The sequence below is a fragment of the Ascaphus truei genome, chromosome 8 (genome assembly GCF_040206685.1).
Source record: "Ascaphus truei isolate aAscTru1 chromosome 8, aAscTru1.hap1, whole genome shotgun sequence".
Taxonomy (NCBI): Eukaryota; Metazoa; Chordata; class Amphibia; order Anura; family Ascaphidae; genus Ascaphus; species Ascaphus truei.
In genome coordinates this window covers 54,769,061-54,790,862 of record NC_134490.1, presented here as the reverse complement: position 1 = coordinate 54,790,862, position 21,802 = coordinate 54,769,061, and the positions used below count along the sequence as shown (strand labels likewise).

Genomic DNA, 21,802 nt, shown 5'->3' with positions numbered 1-21,802 from the left:
AGTGAAAGGAGAGAGGGTGAGGGGGGAGTTACAGAAGTATTTAGTCTGATGTCATCATGACCAAATAAAGGAGGGTAATGGGGGGGGAGACCGGAGATGTAGGGGTGAGGGGAGAGTGACAGGAGATGTGGGGGTGAGGGGAGAGTGACAGGAAATGTGGGGGTGAGGGGGGAGTGACAGGAGATGTGGGGTGAGGGGGGAGTGACAGGAGTTGTGGGGGTGAGGGGAGAGTGACAGGAGATGTGGGGGTGAGGGGAGAGTGACAGGAGATGTGGGGGTGAGAGGAGAGCGACAGGAGATGTGGGGGTGAGAGGAGAGCGACAGGAGATGTGAGGGGGGAGTGACAGGAAATGTGGGGGTGAGGGTAAAGTGACAGGAGACATGGGGGTGAGGGGGGAGTGACAGGAGATGTGGGGGTGAGGGGGGAGTGACAGGAGTTGTGGGGGTGAGGGGAGAGTGACAGGAGATGTGGGGGGTGAGGGGAGAGTGACAGGAGATGTGGGGGTGAGGGGAGAGTGACAGGAGATGTGGGGGTGAGGGGAGAGTGACAGGAGATGTGGGGGTGAGGGTAAAGTGACAGGAGATGTGGGGGTGAGGGGAGAGTAACAGGAGATGTGGGGGTGAGGGGAGAGTGACAGGAGATGTGGGGGTGAGGGGAGAGTGACAGGAGATGAGGGGGAGTGAAATATTTCTTCTTCAGTTTCAATCATAACCAAATAAAGGGGGTGATGGGGGGGGGGGGGGTGGAGGTACCAGAATATTATTTAAATCGTAGAGAACATAAAAAACCTCACAATACAGGGATTGCAATTTTATTACATAAAAGCAGGATACTTCTAGATACTTCTAGTGCTCTGAGCACCGGATTGTGAGACGAGTACGGAAATAACAGCGGACTCGTATTTTCCGCTGCAGAACAAACAGGTTCCCTACTACTTTACGTAAAAAAAATACATGAATATACAACACATTGTAGGTCCCTCTGGCAGACAAAGGACTCATACAAGCGGCCCCCCACTTACCCAAACAGGCTTCCTTAACCTCCGTTCTGTCTGTTCGCTGGATTATTTTCACCACAAAAATCACAGCAAGAGGTGTCAGGAAAGAAATAACCTGTGGGTAAAGAAACAGGGCAGGAGTCCAATGTTACATAGTCCCATTTCCGCTTCGGATTTCTGTCCATGTCATTTAAAGCAACAAAAACATGAAAAATCCTATGGTTTTTTTTATATATAAATAAATCAGTTTTGTATTATTAGATAAACCAGCCTGCATTTTTTTTAAACTCCTAATGCCATGTTTAATGAATTTTTAAATTTACTGATCATCCTTTGATTGCTACAGCAACCATATAGAAAGTCATATCCACTTCCTCTTTTGAAACAGGCTCTGCCCGTTGGCAACAAAGTATCACAAAAAGATCTGTTGCTGTATTCCAAACAGCAGACTGTCTATTGGTCTGAAAGCTGTACCAATAATGTGTTACACTCAGAAATATAATGTTACATATCCGCTGCAGCATTTCACAGACTGCAACACAAAGTCAGAAGGCGGCCATTTTGTTAGACACACAATTAGGATGTTTACAGATTTATAACAACAGCACCAAACGATTGCCAGCTTAGGTAAGAATGTAGAATTATACATCGTCACACGCTTTACATGTAAAAAGAAGGAATGTAGTTTTGCTGCATTATTCCGTTTCCTGATGCCTCAGTATAAATGCATCTAGTCGACTAGACAATACAGACATACCCCGGTTTAAGGACACTTACTTTAAGTACACTCACGAGTAAGGACATCTCGCTCAATAGCACCACACCCCTGTGTCCGTACGCTCGCTTCGCGAGTACGGACACTTATTCTGCCCTACAGACCGCCATAGCAATGACGCGCTGATTCCCCTCGCCCAATAGGCAAATGGCAGCTCGCGCATGCGCCTGTCAGCACGTCCTGAACAGCAATACCGTCTCCCTACCTGTACCGAAGCATCGATAAGTGGAAAAAAGGTAGTGCTTCCCTTTAAGTACATTTTCGCTTTACATACATGCTCTGGACCCATTGCGTACGTTAATGCGGGGTATGTCTGTACTGGATTTGTGAGATCCATGGTCAATTTGCCCCCCCCCCTCCCTCCTCCATCCACCCCTGCTCTGTGCAGCCTGTATAAAAAGACAATCATAATCATCATCTCTAGAAGAGGCACTCATGGTCTTACAGTTGGTAACATGCCAGCACTTAGTATCAAGCTTAACAGCCATTATAGCACTGTTAGGCCACATCTGGCCAAGTGTCCTTATCCGTGGCTCAGACATGCTCTGTGTATAGAGCAGTGAACACCATGTTCAAGATTCAGTCCTACCAAGGACCAATAAGATTTCCTGCTAGTAAAACATTAAGGCCCATATTTACTAAGATGTGCTATGCCAGTGGTACTCAACTCCAGTCCTCAAGCCCCCCCAACAGGTTAGGTTCTACGGATATCCCTGGCTCAGTCAAAGACAGCCACCTGTGCTGAAGCAAGGATATCGGTAAAACCTTACCTGTTGGGGGGTGTTGAGGACTGGAATAGCACCATTTAGTAAATATGGCCCTGAATGGTTTAATTCCTGTCAACATTATCTTACAACAAAAATAGAGTAAATAAAGTACAAGTATTGTTACATAATTTTTTGCTCTTAAAAATGTCTTGTCACTATTATAAATTGACACTTGAGCACAGTGCACTGGCAGAGTGCAAATAAAAGTATATATACATACCATAAAGCAGGGTGCTCAACTCCAGTCTTCAACCCCTCCCCCAACATGTCATGCTTTCAGGATATCCCTGCTTCCGCGCAGGTGGTGCAGTCCTTGACTGAGTCGCTGGTTGAGCCACCTGTGCTGTAGCAGGGATATTCTGAAAACCTGACCTGTTGGGGGGAGGGGGGTTGAGGACTGGAGTTGAGCCCCCCTTGGCTGTAAAGTTCAGGACTTTGACTGTCACTCAAAGATTCTCAGTATCAACATGTAAGTATGAGCTTCAACACCCAACTCCAACCATCAGCTCTGCAATGCAAGTAGCGATGAAAATACGTTAGGTCGCAGATACAGACTTAGCCGTCGCATGGGCTTGACAATGGTATAAATCAACGCTCAGCCACTTGTATAAAACTTACAAACATGAGACGCGTGGGTATGTTGTCCGATTGCACCAGAGGGTTTTTATACAGCCAGATCTCCTCAGGCTGGATAACACGCTGAAAGGGGTCCAGAAATTCTGTAAACCTGCGGGAGATACACGGAAATGTGTCAGTTCCATCGCTCACGATATCTGCTCGGTTTGGTAGCACAGCATGTAGATCTGTGACATATCGGTTTGGTAGCACAACATGTAGATCTGTGACATATCGGTTTGGTAGCACAGCATGCAGATCTGTGACATATCGGTTTGGTAGCACAACATGTAGATCTGTGACATATCGGTTTGGTAGCACAGCATGCAGATCTGTGACATATCGGTTTGGTAGCACAACATGCAGATCTGTGACATCGGTTTGGTAGCACAGCATGTAGATCTGTGACATATCGGTTTGGTAGCACAGCATGCAGATCTGTGACATATCGGTTTGGTAGCACAGCATGTAGATCTGTGACATATCGGTTTGGTAGCACAACATGCAGATCTGTGACATATCGGTTTGGTAGCACAACATGCAGATCTGTGACATATCGGTTTGGTAGCACAGCATGTAGATCTGTGACATATCGGTTTGGTAGCACAGCATGTAGATCTGTGACATATCGGTTTGGTAGCACAGCATGTAGATTTGTGACATATCGGTTTGGTAGCACAGCATGTAGATCTGTGACATATCGGTTTGGTAGCACAGCATGCAGATCTGTGACATATCGGTTTGGTAGCACAGCATGTAGATTTGTGACATATCGGTTTGGTAGCACAGCATGCAGATCTGTGACATATCGGTTTGGTAGCACAACATGCAGATCTGTGACATATCGGTTTGGTAGCACAGCATGCAGATCTGTGACATATCGGTTTGGTAGCACAACATGCAGATCTGTGACATATCGGTTTGGTAGCACAACATGCAGATCTGTGACATATCGGTTTGGTAGCACAGCATGCAGATCTGCGACATATCGGTTTGGTAGCACAGCATGCAGATCTGTGACATATCGGTTTGGTAGCACAGCATGCAGATCTGTGACATATCGGTTTGGTAGCACAGCATGCAGATCTGTGACATATCGGTTTGGTAGCACAATATGCAGATCTGTGACATATCGGTTTGGTAGCACAGCATGTAGATCTGTGACATATCGGTTTGGTAGCACAGCATGTAGATCTGTGACATATCGGTTTGGTAGCACAGCATGTAGATCTGTGACATATCGGTTTGGTAGCACAGCATGCAGATCTGTGACATATCGGTTTGGTAGCACAACATGCAGATCTGTGACATATCGGTTTGGTAGCACAGCATGCAGATCTGTGACATATCGGTTTGGTAGCACAGCATGCAGATCTGTGACATATCGGTTTGGTAGCACAACATGCAGATCTGTGACATATCGGTTTGGTAGCACAACATGCAGATCTGTGACATCGGTTTGGTAGCACAGCATGCAGATCTGTGACATATCGGTTTGGTAGCACAACATGCAGATCTGCGACATATCGGTTTGGTAGCACAGCATGCAGATCTGTGACATATCGGTTTGGTAGCACAACATGGGGCAATCCAAAGGGCCATTTATTCTGTGATTTTCTTTTTACATGGGAATGAAGCAGGGGGTCCCCGGAGCTGAACCTCATTCATTGCAGCTCCGGGGACCCCCTGCTTTTGCAGATACAGACCTTATATGCTGTGCCGGGAGCTGCTCCCGCGTCACATGGGCCAATAGGAAGCCGAACCTGATGATTCACGGCTTCCTATTGGCCCGCAAAGCACAGGAGCTTTGAAACGTCGCCATTAACTGAACCCTGCTAGGCGAGCGGCTACCGGCACCCCCTACATGGGTCTGTAACTCCAGAAGCAGGGTGCCCCCAGAGCTCAAATTAGTGTGGTTCAGCTCCGGAGACCCCCTGCTTCAATCCTATGTTAAAAACAAAAATTGCATCCTTTGGATTGCCTCTTTAAGGATCATAATTTAAGCAAATTTGAGGCACTGTTTAAAAAAATGATTAATTTTGCACCATTTCCCATGAAGATACTTTGCATCAGTTTTGCTCTAATTGCACCAGTTAGCAATTTTGCATAATTTTTTTTATAAAGGGTGCGGCAATATTAGGCGTGTGCGTCAGTGTTAGGCGTGTGCGTCAGTGTTAGGCGTGTGCGTCAGTGTTAGGCGTGTGCGTCAGTGTTAGGCGTGTGCGTCAGTGTTAGGCGCGTGCGTCAGTGTTAGGCGCGTGCATCAGTGTTAGGCGCGTGCGTCAGTGTTAGGCGCGTGCGTCAGTGTTAGGCGCGTGGGTCAGTGTTAGGCACGTGCGTCAGTGTTAGGCGCGTGCGTCAGTGTTAGGCGCGTGCGTCAGTGTTAGGCGCGTGGGTCAGTGTTAGGCACGTGCGTCAGTGTTAGGCGCGTGGGTCAGTGTTAGGCGCGTGCGTCAGTGTTAGGCGCGTGCGTCAGTGTTAGGCGTGTGCGTCAGTGTTAGGCATGGGCGAATGTCTTTGCATTTGTTTTGCAAATGGTTTCATATTTTTCTTCTCAATTTCACATTTTTCGCATGACTCTCAGTTGTGCAAGTGTTAATGTCGCATGGGGAGAAAAAAGAAGGCAAACTTCGCCTGATCTGGAACTGTAGCCAAAATGTTGCACACATGTTTAGTGAATATAATGGAGCGGGTCTGCATCAATTCAACCTGCCAGGCCCGATGCTCCATTAATCTATTTTGCTCAGACCAAGAAGCTGAAATAACAAGCTTCATACATATGGAGCAGGATGCAAATTGACACAGATGAAAACCTTGCTCCATGCTCATACATATCCACCAGAAAACCTTTAAAGGTGCAGAGAAACTTTTTTTTGTTAGGTTTTAGGCTAAGTCTCCGCTAGCGCTGATCGGGCTGAGCTGGCGGCGCTTGCGGAGGGGACTTACATATATAGATATATGCAAGTCCCCGCTCACGCGGCGCTCGTGCGCTTAGGTAAACAAAAAAACTATACTTACCCGCGCGCTCAACTACCCACAATGCCCACCCCTCCCCCGCGAGTACAAGCAGGACACCCAGCGCTCATGCTTGGAGCACTCTCCAAGCATGAGCACGCTCAGCGCCAGCGGGGACTTAGCCTTAGCCTAGAGAGAAAAGAGCAGATTGGGTGACCCGCTCGCTGCAAGTTACAGGGAGGCGGAAGCGAATGAGATGCTTGAGCTTGTATTAATGATGTAGACAAGAGACAGCTGTGCAGAATGTGGTATATAAACGCGTGATGTAAACTGGCAGAAGCAGATTAAGAAATACATGTAAATGTTAGAGTAACGACACAGCAATAGTACTATACATTCCCCCTTTCTTACCTAAGCTGGCAATTGTTTGGAGCTCCTGTTATAGATCTGTAAAAATCCTTATGATGTGATTAACGTAATGGCTGCCTCAGTCAGTGTAACTCAGCAGCTACAATGTATTCTTATATTACTAAGGCGACATTATCTATTGTTACAGCTTACAGCTCAAACTGCTGGGAATAGTGTCAACAATTGTCACAAACAGGAAATTGTTGCAAAGATCTTGCACTTCTTGGAAGGTGGGTTAAAACATGCTCTAGAAATCAAAGGATGCTGTAAAAAGCATTAAGCGTTGAATATTTTTTCTAAAATGCAGTATCTAGTACTACAGAGCTGATTTTTTTTTAACTCATAAGATTTCACATGTTTTGCTGCTTAAACTAGATAAGAGAAAGAAGCAGAATGGGAGATAGTTGCAATAAGGGGCATGTTGTAATGAGAAGTGTATAATAAAATATACCTTGTTGCAGAGTTGGAGATGGCAGTGAATGTTACCGTGTGACACAAGCAGAATACTGCACACACAAGGAGACAAATAACAGGTGTGATCGCTGAGAACTGCCATTATACTGAATCAGCCCTTTAATATGTGTACAGTTACCATAATAATATTCTATATAGTGTAGTATTTAATTGTTATGGGATAGAAGCTGTCAAACAGAACAAGAGATAGAGTAGGTGGGTATGTTGTAAAGGGTGAAGAACAGAATGGGATATTAATTTGCATGAAATGTGGAGGCAGAAGCAGAAAGAAAGACAGCTGTGAATGTTTATCCGCTAGGACCAGGACAAGAGGTCGCTATGAACGTTAGAATGAAAATAGCGGTGCGGTATGAGGGAAGTTCCAGGTCCTATTCAATGATATGAAGCAGTGATCCCTTGCTTGGGAACATACATATACATATATATATCTATTCGTGTTAGCAGTGCTTAATAATCAAAAATGAAAAGACGCTACTGTTCTGTGGCTAACGAAATGCTTTTATTTGTGTGAGCTTTCAAGATACACTGATCTCTTCTTCCGGCGGTGTTACGCTGATCTCTTCTTCCGGCGGTGTTACACTGATCTCTTCTTCCGGCAGTGTTACACTGATCTCTTCTTCCGGCAGTGTTACACTGATCTCTTCTTCTGGCAGTGTTACACTGATCTCTTCTTCCGGCAGTGTTACACTGATCTCTTCTTCCGGCGGTGTTACGCTGATCTCTTCTTCCGGCGGTGTTACGCTGATCTCTTCTTCCGGCGGTGTTACGCTGATCTCTTCTTCCGGCGGTGTTACGCTGATCTCTTCTTCCGTCATTGTTACGCTGATCTCTTCTTCCGGCGGTGTTACGCTGATCTCTTCTTCCGGCGGTGTTACGCTGATCTCTTCTTCTGTCATTGTTACGCTGATCTCTTCTTCCGTCATTGTTACGCTGATCTCTTCTTCCGGCGGTGGTACGCTGATCTCTTCTTCCGTCATTGTTACGCTGATCTCTTCTTCCGGCTGTGTTACGCTGATCTCTTCTTCTGGCGATGTTACGCTGATCTCTTCTTCCGGCGGTGTTACGCTGATCTCTTCTTCCGGCGGTGTTACGCTGATCTCTTCTTCCGGCGGTGTTACGCTGATCTCTTCTTCCGGCGGTGTTACGCTGATCTCTTCGTCCGGCGGTGTTACGCTGATCTCTTCTTCCGGCTGTGTTACGCTGATCTCTTCTTCCAGCGGTGTTACGCTGATCTCTTCTTCCGGCGGTGTTACGCTGATCTCTTCTTCCGGCTGTGTTACGCTGATCTCTTCTTCCGGCGGTGTTACACTGATCTCTTCTTCCGTCATTGTTACGCTGATCTCTTCTTCCGGCGGTGTTACGCTGATCTCTTCTTCCGGCGGTGTTACGCTGATCTCTTCTTCCGGCGGTGTTACGCTGATCTCTTCTTCCGGCAGTGTTACGCTGATCTCTTCTTCCGGCGGTGTTACGCTGATCTCTTCTTCCGGCGGTGTTACGCTGATCTCTTCTTCCGGCGGTGTTACAATAGATAAAGCAAGAAAGGATTTTACTTAAAAATTATGCATCTCGGAATGTATCTGACTGAAGCCTATCCCTCCCCCCTGTGCAGTATGCGATTTATAACTTAAGGTGTTAAATCGTCCCTGAATGATGTAAGAGAGTGTGTGTGTGTGTGTGCAAATATAAATTTATAAAGTGCCCACAGAGAGTGTATATATATATATATAGAGAGAGAGAGAGAGACATATGGAGACCAGGGAATCCTGATAGCCAAAAAGAGACAGCACACTGCAGGTATGGTATCAAAAAAGTGTATTCAGTAACACAAGGCCGCCAACGTTTCGGTCCTCCCAACGGGACCTTCCTCAGGGCAGTGGACCGAAACGTTGGCGGCCTTGTGTTACTGAATACACTTTTTTGATACCATACCTACAGTGTGCTGTCTCTTTTTGGCTATCAGGATCCCCTGGTCTCCATATGTCTACATACTCTCTATGGGACAAGCATCTGCCTCCTGCAACAAAACCGTGAGTGCTAATCTCCATACCTGACTATATATATATATATATATCTTAATATATAAAATCGAAAGGTTGGTACTAGCTGTGGTGAATCTGATTGGTCCTCAGCCTCTGGCCAATCAGATTGGTGGCTCTATGATGTCACCCAACTCTCTCTCTCTCTCCCTCTCCCTCTCCCTACCCCCCACGACTCCCGGACGGGGGAAGCGCGGCGCGGCCCTCCTGCAGGACCCCCTTCCTCCTGCAGATGCCCCCGGTAAGATGGCGGCGCACAGCGGACAGGCGGGGGGTCGTATTCAGTCAGGAGAGAGGGGGGGGAGTTAGTCAGGAGAGAGGGGGGGAGGGAGTCAGGAGAGAGGTGGGGGAGTGAGTCAGGAGAGAGGGGGGGAGAGAGTCAGGAGAGAGGGGGGGGGGAGAGTCAGGAGAGGGGGGGGAGAGAGGGGGGGAGAGAGGGAGTCAGGAGAGAGGGGGGGGAGAGGGAGTCAGGAGAGAGGGGGGGGAAGCCTGAACAGCTGTGAAGAGGGGGGGAAGGGAGTTGAGAGGGAGGATGGGGGAGGCAGAACATTACATCACGGGCAACGCCGGGTATATCAGCTAGTATATATATATATATTACACTTTTGCCGTCGCTACTAATTCACAAAGGTGACACACAGAGCTATATTTACTACATTCTGTAGCCCCATTCATCTGAATAGGCAGCAAAACAATTATATTAAAAGAAGCAATTCACGCGATGATTTAAAAAATTTGTACACAGGTTTGAAGCAGGGGGTCTCCGGAGCGGACCCCATCCATTTCAGTTCCGGGGACCCCCTGCTTCCCGATATATAGATCTCCAAAGGGGGTGCTGGTATGTCGGTGAAGTTTAAGGCTCCCGCGTCACATGGGCCAATAGGGTGCCGAACCTGATGACATCACAGCTTCCTATTGGCCCGCAGGGTGCAGGACTTAGAAACTCCGCCATTACATGAACCCTGCTAGCTGTGCAGAGCAGCTAACGGCACCCCTACAAAAAGTAAGTATCTCAGGAAGCAGGGCTCCCCAGAGCTGAAATTAATGGGGTTCAGCTCCGGAGACCCCCTGCTTCAATCCTGTGTGGGAAAAAAGAAAAATAACTGAAAGGAAAATAAATCTCCAGCTTGGATTGCCTCTTTAATGAGCCGAGCTGGAAGGTGATTTATGGAGTAGCAGTGCTTAGTAAATATGGCCCACAGTGTCTCAGGTACCAACTGAGACACTCCTGAGGTGCAGTGCCCCTATCCCCACTACCACCTAAAGCTCCATTTGAGGCCAGATATGGTGTTTGTCCTGCCATCAATTTTTGTGATGTTCTGAGAAACACAAAATCAAGAAAGCGTCCTGCTAATCATCCCCTTGAACCACAGCCCATTTGGTACGAACCCCTAAAGAAGAGACTTGTGAGGTTTCGAAAGTTCTGCACAATATAATTTCACGAAAGAAGAACTCGCGTTGAAATATTAAAAGCAATGTGTATAGAGCTGAAAATGGAAGTATATCTTGTATCTGCTTACATTACCCCTGCTTTTTATTTATTCTTTAAGGCAGGGGTTCTCAACTCCAGTCCTCAAGTCGAAGACTGAGCCACTGATTGAGCCACCTGTGCTGAAGCAGGGATATCCTGAAAACCTGACCTTGGGGGGGGGGGGGGTGTGTCTTGAGGACTGGAGTTGAGAACCCTTGCATTAAGGGAGCTAAAAGGGTTAACATAATGGACTGAAATGTGCTCGAACCATAAAGGCAAAACCACGCTCTTTACTTCCAATTTAGCTGCACATGATCTCTGGGCCCCACATTTTCCACGCACAAAAGCTGTGGGCATATAAAATGCATGAGACATAGGACAGAAAAGAAGGAGAAGAACAGGACGGGATGAGGAATTCGGTTAGAAATTTGTGCCACAATGTGTGGGAGGCAGACAGGATCCGTGCAGACAGCTTTATGATAGTTTTATACATCCTCCCAGAGTTTTTTTCACTGTAATGATTGCAGTGTCACTTTCAGGCAAGGTTTCTGTCTCTGGATAGAACAGACTGGCTGCTCTGTGAGGGACCAGCTGTGCTGTAAGGGCCATGTACTGCAGTAATACATGTTATCAATCACCACCTTCCAACATCAAACGGTCAGCCTGTCCTGATTTAAGGTCTAGACTTGGCTGTGAGCCCTACCACATGAAGGATGGGAATTCGGGAACTTTGAAAGTGAACTGAATGAAAAGCCACAGTGTAACCTGAACATGAATGTCATTTCTAAAACACAGGTATTGAGGAACCCAGCTCATAAGGAAAAGGGGAGATAAGTTGGTACAGGTGAGGGGTCACTGCTCAGATGTTACAGGTACAGACAGCTACTGGTGAGGGGTCCTGGGTCTGACATTATAAGCACATACATACAGGTGAGGGGTCCTGGCCTGACATATGTATAGACAGTTACAGGTGAGGGGTCCTGGGTCTGACATTATTCGTATAGACCGTTACAGATGAGGGGTCCTGGGTCTGACATTATTCGTATAGACAGTTACAGGTGAGGGGTCCTGGGTCTGACATTATTCGTATAGACAGTTACAGGTGAGGGATCCTGGGTCTGACATTATTCGTATAGACAGTTACAGGTGAGGGGTCCCTCCTCAAATGATATTACAAGTACAGACCGTTATAGGTGAGGGATCCCTGTTCAAATATCATATCAAACATGATCAGACAGGTCAGGTGCCTCACACATTACAGGTATAGACAGGTGTAGACAGTTGTAGACAGTTACAAGGGGCAGGAAAGTGAACGTTATCTCACAGTCATTACATCACATCCTTTTGTGTCCCAGATACTTTATAACAGTTTGTCTTTGAGCCAACCCAGTTATCTCCTTTCTGTCACTCACCCTCAAACTGTCCTCAATTCTCACCCTCTAAGAGACAGACAAAACAGACAAATTGGATTTTGCTACATCAGCCAGTGGATTCAATAACCTTTGTAACAAGACGTGTCTCCCCTCTCAGCACACACTGTCAGCCTGGGATTAGTCCCTGCGAGATCTTCTCAAATCACTGAACAGCACTGTGCCCCGGTGACAAAAGCAGTCATGGGAACCGTAACTGGTCTGAATCATCCAGTATATACTGTACCTAATCTATTCATACAGGGGTTCTGAAGTGTAGTCTTCAAGACAAAACCCCTCTGAACAGGTCAGTCTTTGAGGATATCCTAGCTACAGCACAGGTGGCTCAATCAGCCACTGATTGAGCCACCTGTGCTGAAGCTGGGATATCCTTAAAACCTGACCTGTTGGGGGGTGGGGGTATTGAGGACTAGACGTCAGAACCCCTGTATTAATGAATGCACTTACGTGCAACACAATGCTCTTATTCACTGCACTTCCATATACTCCTGCTGTCTCACAACAAGAATTGCAAGCTCTTCAGGCAAAGACTTTCTATTTTCCAATATTTTCATTTATTTAATGTGCTTCCCCCTTTATTTCCTGTATGATATCCTATGTCTATAAATCACCGAGTGTAAGGGTGATGATATGAAAATAAAAAGGTATACATACATATAAAACATTCAGTGTGAATGAATGGAAAAAATTGTATTTGATTTGTCAATGACTGAGCCACCTGTGCTGAAGCAGGGGTATCCCTAATACTGACCCTTGAGAACGGGAGTTGGCAACCCCTGCAATACTTGCTTTAAAGGGTTGGTTAGAACCCATTTTACTGGTTTAATGCTGAAGTATTTTCACAGTTTACATTTTGAGAACCAAGTAAAGAAATATTGTTTTTAGAAAAAGTATTTATTATTAACAACGTTAATATATTTATTAGTGGCACAGTGCCCAGAAATGACGACTTCAAAATATATTATTATACAGTGGTTACACCTTTTAATTCAGACCGTGCACCGACTCTGCTTCGGATCAAACAATAAGTGATATAAAGGTTGGTAATCATTGCGTGAGGCTAATGTGACAAGGACATAAACCCCCCAGAGCAAAGCTGGAGCTATTTATCATGTCATCTACATATCATATATCCAGCACTTTGTACATTCTGTGTATTGTATTATTTCGTTTTACATCCAGACCTTGATAAGTAGCTGCTTCCAGCGTCACAATAACCAGCTCTGCTGCGGTTTACAGATGTTTACAAGTCAAACTGCCAAAGGCCAATTTGGATGCAGGAAGTGGTTTATAAGGCCGCGATTATAGTGCCCGTGTGACATCGCTCGCGCCGCAAATAAAATTTGTATTTGCCGCGCTACGGCCGGGTCAAGTGCGCGGTTCAGCAAATGAGGACGAACCGCTCACGTGACTTCACGGCCACGCCTCCCGATATCCTCAAGCCTCAGTGCATGTTTCGTGCGCGCATGACATTGCGCATGCGCGCCCCGACTATAATCTCCCCGACTATAATCTCCACCTAAGGAGTAACACAGTGAAGACGCTCCCTGTGGAGAAAAGTGTAGGGAAATTGCTGAGGCAGCGTATGCAGAAGGCAGCGCCTGTCCCAACACCATCCAAAATGCAGCTACCTGAATCATCTACATCACTCACCGCTCCACTTCTGCTGCTCCACTATGCAAATCCCTACACTGGCTTCCCATATCTGTTAGAATCAAATTTAAAACCCTATTTTTAATTTACTAAACTCTCAACAACGCTGCCCACCCCCCCCCTACATCTCAGCAACACAACATATATCCCTAAATGCCCCCTCCGCCTGCCTTATTACCTCTCACTTCCGCTTACAAGACTTGTCCCGTGCTGCTCCCTCTCTCGGGAATTCCCTAAGGCCAGGTCCCCGCTGGCTACTGCAGCGCCCAATGTGGCGGACGCTGCAAGGACATGAGCCGCCCCACAATGGGGCCGGGCCTGCTGCGAGGGGGGGGGGGGGGGCGGGCCTGCTGCGAGGGGGGTGGGGGGCGCCGCGCTGCGCCAACAGAAACTCCTGCTCTCAAGAAAATTGAGATCAGGAGACGTGACGGAGCGCTAAGCTACACCCCCCACCGGTTTAGCCAATAAGGGCGAACCAGCCGGGTGACATCACGGCCGCGCCCCCGTCACTCCCCCCCCCCTGTCTTTCCCCCTGCAGCTCACTGCAGACCGGGGGACTCAGCTGCATGCGCCGCCTGCCTCGCAGACGCGCGTGCAGCGCAGGCAGCGGGGCCGTAGCCTAACACGCACCATCAGACTCTCCCCCAGCTTTCAGATATTAAAAAACTCTGAAAAGTCACCTTTTCTAGGAAACCTATCTGGCATACACCTAACATACACCCCTCCCAGCCCTATTGGGACCTGCTGTGCAGCTGGATCAAACCCCTCACTAACACCCACAAGACTAAATGGGATCAGCTGTGTGGCTGGACCACACTCTATCCTGAAGCACGGTCCCAAACCGAGCAGCCACTTTACCTTTTGTTTCAACATTGTCCCTTATTCCCTCTAGCTTGTAACCTCCTAGGAGCAGAGCCCTCATCTTCTGCATGGGTATGTCCTTATTTGGTATGTCTTTCTGCTTACGTCATTTATATCATTCTGTACCCGCTACGAAATATGCTGGTGCTTTACAAATAAACGAGATTATTACTATCTGAAGACAGCTTAGCCAGAAGCAGAACATTTTTAATTTCCATTTTTATTGCAAAGGTTTTATCATTTTTGGGCTAAGTCTACAAAGCCCTGTGTGTCCATCTGCAAACAGTTATTTTAATGTGTTTAAAGGTGCAATTCCACATAGCTGGACAATTGAATTTCTTAGGGACCTCTGCATGGGGAAGTATTTGTCACTCAAGAGTTTTATTTCCCCTTATCAAAGACCCAATAAAGTTATTAGCAGATGGGGAGGGGGGCTCAGGCTGCACAGGCGCTCACTGGTCACACAGAGGAAATCAAACCCCCTTCCAACTAACTTTAAAATATAAACCAAAAATACTTACAGGTGTCAGATTTTGGTATAAAGGGTAACAATTACCCAGATAAGACCCCTTCAACATGTCACTCGAATTGGATCACTTTAGTCGTAGGAGGGATTGCCCCTTTTATAAAGTTCATGTGCATAACTGACAATAGACTCCAGATCAACTCTGTAATAAAGATCCAGTCGTGGTTTTGTATTTTCATCTGCACCTCTTAGCAACTTTGGTATACAAGAGCACAGTGAAGGAAGAGCAGCCCCTTACCCCTCTCCCCAACAGGTCAGGATTTAAGGCTATCCCTGCTTCAGCACAGGTGGCTCAATCAGTGGCTCAGTGGCTTGAGGGATATCCTGAAAACCTGACCTGTTTGAGGGGGGGTGGGGGGAGCTTGGTGACTGGAGTTGAGCACCCCGATATACTTCCTGACTGAATTCAGCAGCGATAAAACACCCTATATTGCTTTGGGATACACATCAAGCAGCCCTGAATATCCTACTCACGACTTTCACATTTATGCCCATAAAAAAGGCAATCGCGGACCATATGTGATTGAGAATTATTAGCTGGGAGCCAGCAGTCTCACAGAACAGTTGCCATGAAATATGCATGCTGTGAGATGTGTGCGATTCTATGAGTTACAGTTAGACAATGAGACGGGCGGCTGCAACGTGTGTAAGGAAGCAGACACGAGAAGATGGGGTTCATTCCCATTACTGCAATGAATACAAAACCAATATAAAACTGCAGATATTTGTTGCACTGTAAAGCAGACTTCTAATACTGGTTTATAAATGTGGTAGAAGAATTCCCTACGATTTCTTATTAAATCCCATATTACAGGGGTTCTCAACTCCAGTTATCAAGACTCCCCATACCCCCGCCAACCCCAACAGGTCAGGTTTTCAGGATATTCATGCGTCAGTACTGGTAGCCAACTAACCACACTTCTAAACTTTTTCTTAAAATTGATTTCAAATTTGGCTCGGGGCTTTTTCCATCCCTCTTTAGAAAAACAAGATATGTAGGTGTAATTTAGAAAAGAAATTCACACTTAATTTTTAATTATTATTATTATTATTAATAATAATAAAAATAATAATCTAAAAGGTGAACCTGTTCTAAACCTGATTAAACTGCAAGATCATTGTGTTGGAATTAAACAAGGGCTAAAATGAATGTGTCAAAATCCTACCAGTTTCCCCTCTGACTTGGAGAAACGCAATTAAATATTAATATAATTTCACCTCTACTGGAAGATAGGGTCCTTTGTAACTGCCTGCAGGCTCTGAGCAAAATCACAGCTAGGGAGAAATCCCACCCAATGCATAGTCTGAGAAACAGTGAGCTACTGTACTGACTGTACATGGTCCCCTCAAATAATGTCAGATTGAAGTTACAATGTATTGAAAGTATTCAGCCATGTAGCACAACACATTTGATGGATTCTACCTTAACTAGGTGAATATACTCAGATTCCAAAATGATCCCCGCCTGAGGTATTATTCCTTAGAACAGGAGCGGCCAATTCCAGTCCTCAAGAGCCTCCAACAGGTCAGGTTTCCAGGATATCCCTGCGTCAGCACAGGTGGCTCAGTCATCATGACAGCATCGCCTGTGCTGAAGCAGGGATATCCTGTAGTCCTGACCTGTGTGTGGTCCGTGAGGACTGGTGTTGGCTGCCCCATGTGTTAGAAAATACAGAATGGTGGCCACATCTAGTCGTAAAAAAATATTCTGCATCAATATTTCTCAGAAATCGCAAGATGCAGCAATAATTGGCAATGAAAAATGCGACCGGATGAAACCATGAATAAGTGCAGGCATTTTATTTTCTAAAAGAAAAAATATCCTCGAACCGTTAAGCTTTAAAAGGGGTTGTCATCAAATATTATTGGTATTAATCAGTAGAAGTACAGTTAGTAGGAATATGTTCTCTTATAAAAATCAGTGAGGGGTGAGTGGATACGAGTGGGAGCAAACAAAAGGAATGGCTGTTTGGTGATGGGAAGTATGCTAGAAAACAAGAGATGGATGGATAATTGGATAAATGGATGAATGGTCTGCAGTGTGTGTCAGAGCAATGAGTGACAGACCTGTACAGAGGCAAAGGCTGGTTTGAATAGACATGTAGTGGCTACACTTATATTCTATGGGAAACAGTACTAAGGTGCATGATATTAAAGGAGCAATTGATGCAATATTTTTTTTACACAGGTTTGAAGCAGGGGGTCTACAGAGCCAACCCCCCCCCCCCCCCCATTCATTTCAGCTCTGGGGACCCCTTGCTTCCCGAGATACTTACCTTCAAGAAGGGGGTGGTGGTATCTGAGCAAAGTTTAAAGCTCCCTCACCACGCAGACTAATAGCAAGCTGAACCTGATGACATCATGGCTTCCTATTGGCCAGCATGGCGCCGACGCTTTGAAACGCCGCCATTAAGTGATCCCTGATATCTGAGCACCCCCTACGGAGATAAGTATCTTTGGAAACAAGGGGTCCCCGGAAACAGGGGGTTCAGCTCCGGCAACCCCAAAGTATCTTTGGAAACAGGGGGTTCAGCTCCGGCAACCCCATGCTTCAACCCCATATGAAGAAGAAACACTGCCCAGTTGGATTGCCTCTTTAAAAGGATCTACAGGTAATACACACCGCTCAGGTTAATGTCACGTAGAGAGGTCGCCTTATTGTGAGGGACAGGCGGAGTAGTAGTAAAATCAGAGAGTTGTGGCGGAAACACAATAACAGAAACTCACATTGAAATGGCATGTATAAAAAGGGTAATAGGCTTAAGCAGAGAAATGACACGTATACACAAGATAAAAGGCTTAAACATACCAGTGACAGGTGTATATAGGGTAATATCAGGCTTAATAAAAAAAAATGACAGACAGATTCATCTGAGGCTCAAATAGAGCAATAGCAGGTATACTTTATAGGGTAATTTGCTACACAGGGTAATAACAGTTATGCTACACAGGGTAATAACAGTTATGCTACACAGGTTAATAACAGATATGCTACACAGGGTAATAAAAGGGATGCTACACAGGGTAATAACAGGTATGCGACACCGGGCAATAACAGGTATATTGCACAGAGCGATAACAGGTATACTACACAGGGCAATAACAGTTATTACCCTGTCATTACCCTGTGTATAACAGGTTCACACTAAATAATTTCGGAAGCACAAAGGGAAACCAGAGACCTGTGAAGTGGTCAGCCCAGAACAGATATGGAGTAAAAGACTGAAGGAAAGCATTAATATACAGTGTATAGGCAGATACATATGTCCACATTAATGAAACTGTGCACACAGTGTTTATTGATGGTGCTATTGGTATTGAGTGAACTTCCTGCTTTTGCACTTGATAAAATCTTCCCAATAGAAATCAATGCCAAGAGCACACAGGGAAAAGCAGACTCAAACTGAACATGTGTGCACAAGCATTACGCTAAGTGACAGGGAAAAGGTGTTGTACTGTTGTTGATTTCAGGACTGACTAGTTATATTAAATACAGCAGAGAAGCTACTTTCAAACTTGATTTTAGTACAGTTTATGCTACAAGAGAACAAAATGGGAGCTTCATTTAATATAATTTGAGCTTCCTTTAGAAATGAGTGAATTTTTATTTTCGAAAGAAAAGTTGTATCAGCATCGCTCCCTAAAACCACAACACAGATAATGTTACACAATTACAGCATGTTCCAACTGGGCAACTGAAGAAATTCAGCATTGTAGGAACAGGCAGAAAGGGGACAATGCCTTTACTGTGGGAGTTAGTTATTCATTAAAGTGTGATGTGCCTCTTGGGTATTACTGCAAAGAAGTCCCATTGAAGTCAGTGGGAGTTATTGTGTTGTTGGTTTCCAATCAGCACTATCACACTTAATAAATATATTAACCCACAAAGTCTGAATCAGGTAAATGCAGAAACATGACAGTGGCCTAGTGCTTTACTGTGTCACTGACATTGCATAGGGCTCCTTGTATCTTTAAGAAATCTCTTAATGTGTTATATACAATATCAACGCTATATACACTTTAACACCATTATAAAATGTGGGTTAATAGCAGGATCACACAACCCTGAAGTAATACAATTTACTCCTGCAAGTTGTGGAATAATATTGTTATCATAAACAAGACTAAAATGAACAGTTCATGCACACATCCTAAGATAAGGTAATGAGAAGTCGGTTCTGTAGCAGGAAGAGAATTCCACACAAGGTAAAAAGAGACTCTCAAAAAGGTCACACAAAGTATGTAACAGATAACAGGGAAGGAAACATGGTGTTTAGACATAGAGTAATTAGACTAGAGATAAGAAGGATTTGTCATGTGATCCGGCCCACAGACAGAAGATAATAAGAGGATTATATGTGGAACACAAGATGACAACAGACTACAGTAATGCAGATGTGCTCAAATCCAGTCCTCATGCCTCCCCAACAAGTCAGGTTTTCAGGATAGCCCAGCCTCAGCATAGGTGGCTCAAGCAGAGGCTTAGTGAAAGACTGAGCCTCTGATTGAGCCTCCTGTGCTGAAGCAGGGACTGATTGAGCCACTTGTGCTATCTTGAAAACCTGACCTGTTGGGGGGCTTAAGGACTTGAGTTGAGCACTCCTGAACTAATTCACAGTGCAACAGTCACACACACTATGTGACAGTCACATATACAGTAACAATGGAACAGACACTCAGCGGGGTGATGTATTGAAGTAAATTAAGTGTGAATAGTAGTTTGTTTTGACACATTGCTTGCGTTTCAGTCAAGTTGTTACCCAGAAAAGTTGTTGCCACTTGGGGGATGTATCTGATGCAAGCGTAATATGGTAATGTGATGCATTCAGACGCAGAACACATCTCATAATTCGTGGGCGTCATAACTTCTCTTATTGTCACCCGCTATTATTATTGTTTATTTGTAAAGTGCCAACATATTCAGTAGCGCAGTACAAACCCTACATCACAAGCTGACGTACACAGTGCAAAACATGGGTCAGTCCTTAATATATTCATGCAGACACACAAAATAAAAATTATACAATTTGGCTTAAAGTCATCAAAGAGTGGTGCAGGGTATTCTGATGGAGGTGCAGGGTATTCTGATGGAGGTGCAGGGTATTCTGATGGAGGTGCAGGGTATTCTGATGGAGGTGCAGGGTATTCTGATGGAGGTGCTGTCCATTCAAATCATTCAAATCAATGGCAGGTACGGCCAGATTGGCTGCGATATCACTCATTGAGCTTTGATGACACCCTGGCCTTTGGTCACCTCTATTGTGTATCAATGTAACAGTAATAACAGAATATCGCTGAGGGGGTATTGTGATAAGTACTTGGGGTATACAGGTACACATAGGGGGTATTGTAATTAATACTTGGGGTATACAGGGGGTATTGTAATAAATATTTGGAGTATACAGATATACAAAGGGGTATTGTAATAAATACTTGGGGTATACAGATACACACTGGATATTGTAATAAATACTTGGGGTATACAGATACACAAAGTGTATTGTAATAAATACTTGGGGTATACAGGGATATTGTAATAAATACTTGGGGTATACAGATACACACAGGGGTATTGTAATAAATACTTGGGGTATACATGGAGTATTGTAATAAATACTTGGGGTATACAGATATACACAGGGGTATTGTAATAAATACTTGGGGTATACAGATACACACTGGATATTGTAATAAATACTTGGGGTATACAGATACACAAAGTGTATTGTAATAAATACTTGGGGTATACAGGGATATTGTAATAAATACTTGGGGTATACAGATACACACAGGGGGTCTTGTAATAAATACTTGGGGTACACACAGGAGGTCTTGTGATAAATACTTGGGGTACACACAGGGGGTATTGTAATAAATAGATATACACAGTACTTACACAAAGACCCCAAATAGCAGAGTCCGGACCCCGAGCTCCTCCAGCACAGCCCGCATCATCCGGCATCAGAGACACCGCACCGGGGGAGAGACTGCACGGGGGGGGGGGGGGAGACTGCACGGGGGGGTGCACAGGGGGGGGGGAGACTGCACCGGGGCGACTGCACGGGGGTGGGGGGAGAGAGACTGCACGGGGGTGGGGGGAGAGAGACTGCACGGGGGTGGGGGGAGAGAGACTGCACGGGGGTGGGGGGAGAGAGACTGCACGGGGGTGGGGGGAGAGAGACTGCACGGGGGTGGGGGAGAGAGAGACTGCACGGGGGAGACCCTGCACCGGGGAGACTGAGAGAAAGAGAAGAGAGACAATGAGAAAGACTGCACAGGACCGCCTGCCGGGGAGGGACTGCTCACACCGGGAGATTCAGAGAGACTGCTCACTCTCAGAGACTGCTCTCATCTTTACACAGACTGCTCAAGCGAAGCTGCTCAGACTGAGAGACTGGTAAAAGAGAACAGAGATCTATTTTACCGAGACTCACAGCTAACTCACTCCGAGACAGACTTAGCATCAGAGTGCAGGAGAGAGAGAAGAGTGTAAAAGAGACATTAGAACGGGAGTGCTCATCTGTGCGAGAGAGAGAGAGAACTATAGTGAGCCTGTGTATGAGTGAGAGATTAGAGAGTGAGAGTGCCTGTGTATGAGTGAGAGATTAGAGAGTGAGTGTGCCTGTGTGTGAGAGTGCCTGTGTATGAAGGTGACAGCGGGTCTGTTATGTCTGTGTGTGTGATAGAGGGATGGGGTGGAGGGGGAGTTTACCTTTTAATATTAATTCAAAGCATGCAACATGGTGTATTTTTAATAACCCATTACAAGACAGTAATAATATTCTCGGAGACAGGCATTAATTATCCCATTATAATTATACACACAGGTTCCC

General features: G+C 45.6%; 1 protein-coding gene and 1 long non-coding RNA gene across 2 annotated transcripts in view; one reads left to right on the top strand and one right to left on the bottom strand.

Moving 5' to 3' along the window:
- Window positions 1-20,976, bottom strand: part of PLPP4 (phospholipid phosphatase 4) — a 40,636-nt gene extending 19,660 nt beyond the window's left edge. The window contains exons 1-3 of the mRNA XM_075612059.1: window positions 20,866-20,976; window positions 3,159-3,267; window positions 1,023-1,113 (exon numbers count right to left, since the gene is read on the bottom strand). Coding sequence (XP_075468174.1) covers window positions 1,023-1,113; window positions 3,159-3,267; window positions 20,866-20,924 — 259 coding nt within the window. The 5' untranslated portion in view covers window positions 20,925-20,976. The remainder of the gene's footprint in view (window positions 1-1,022; window positions 1,114-3,158; window positions 3,268-20,865) is intronic.
- The window catches only part of LOC142501750 (uncharacterized), a 96,657-nt gene that overhangs the window by 16,704 nt on the left and 58,151 nt on the right, over window positions 1-21,802 (top strand). The window lies entirely within an intron of this gene.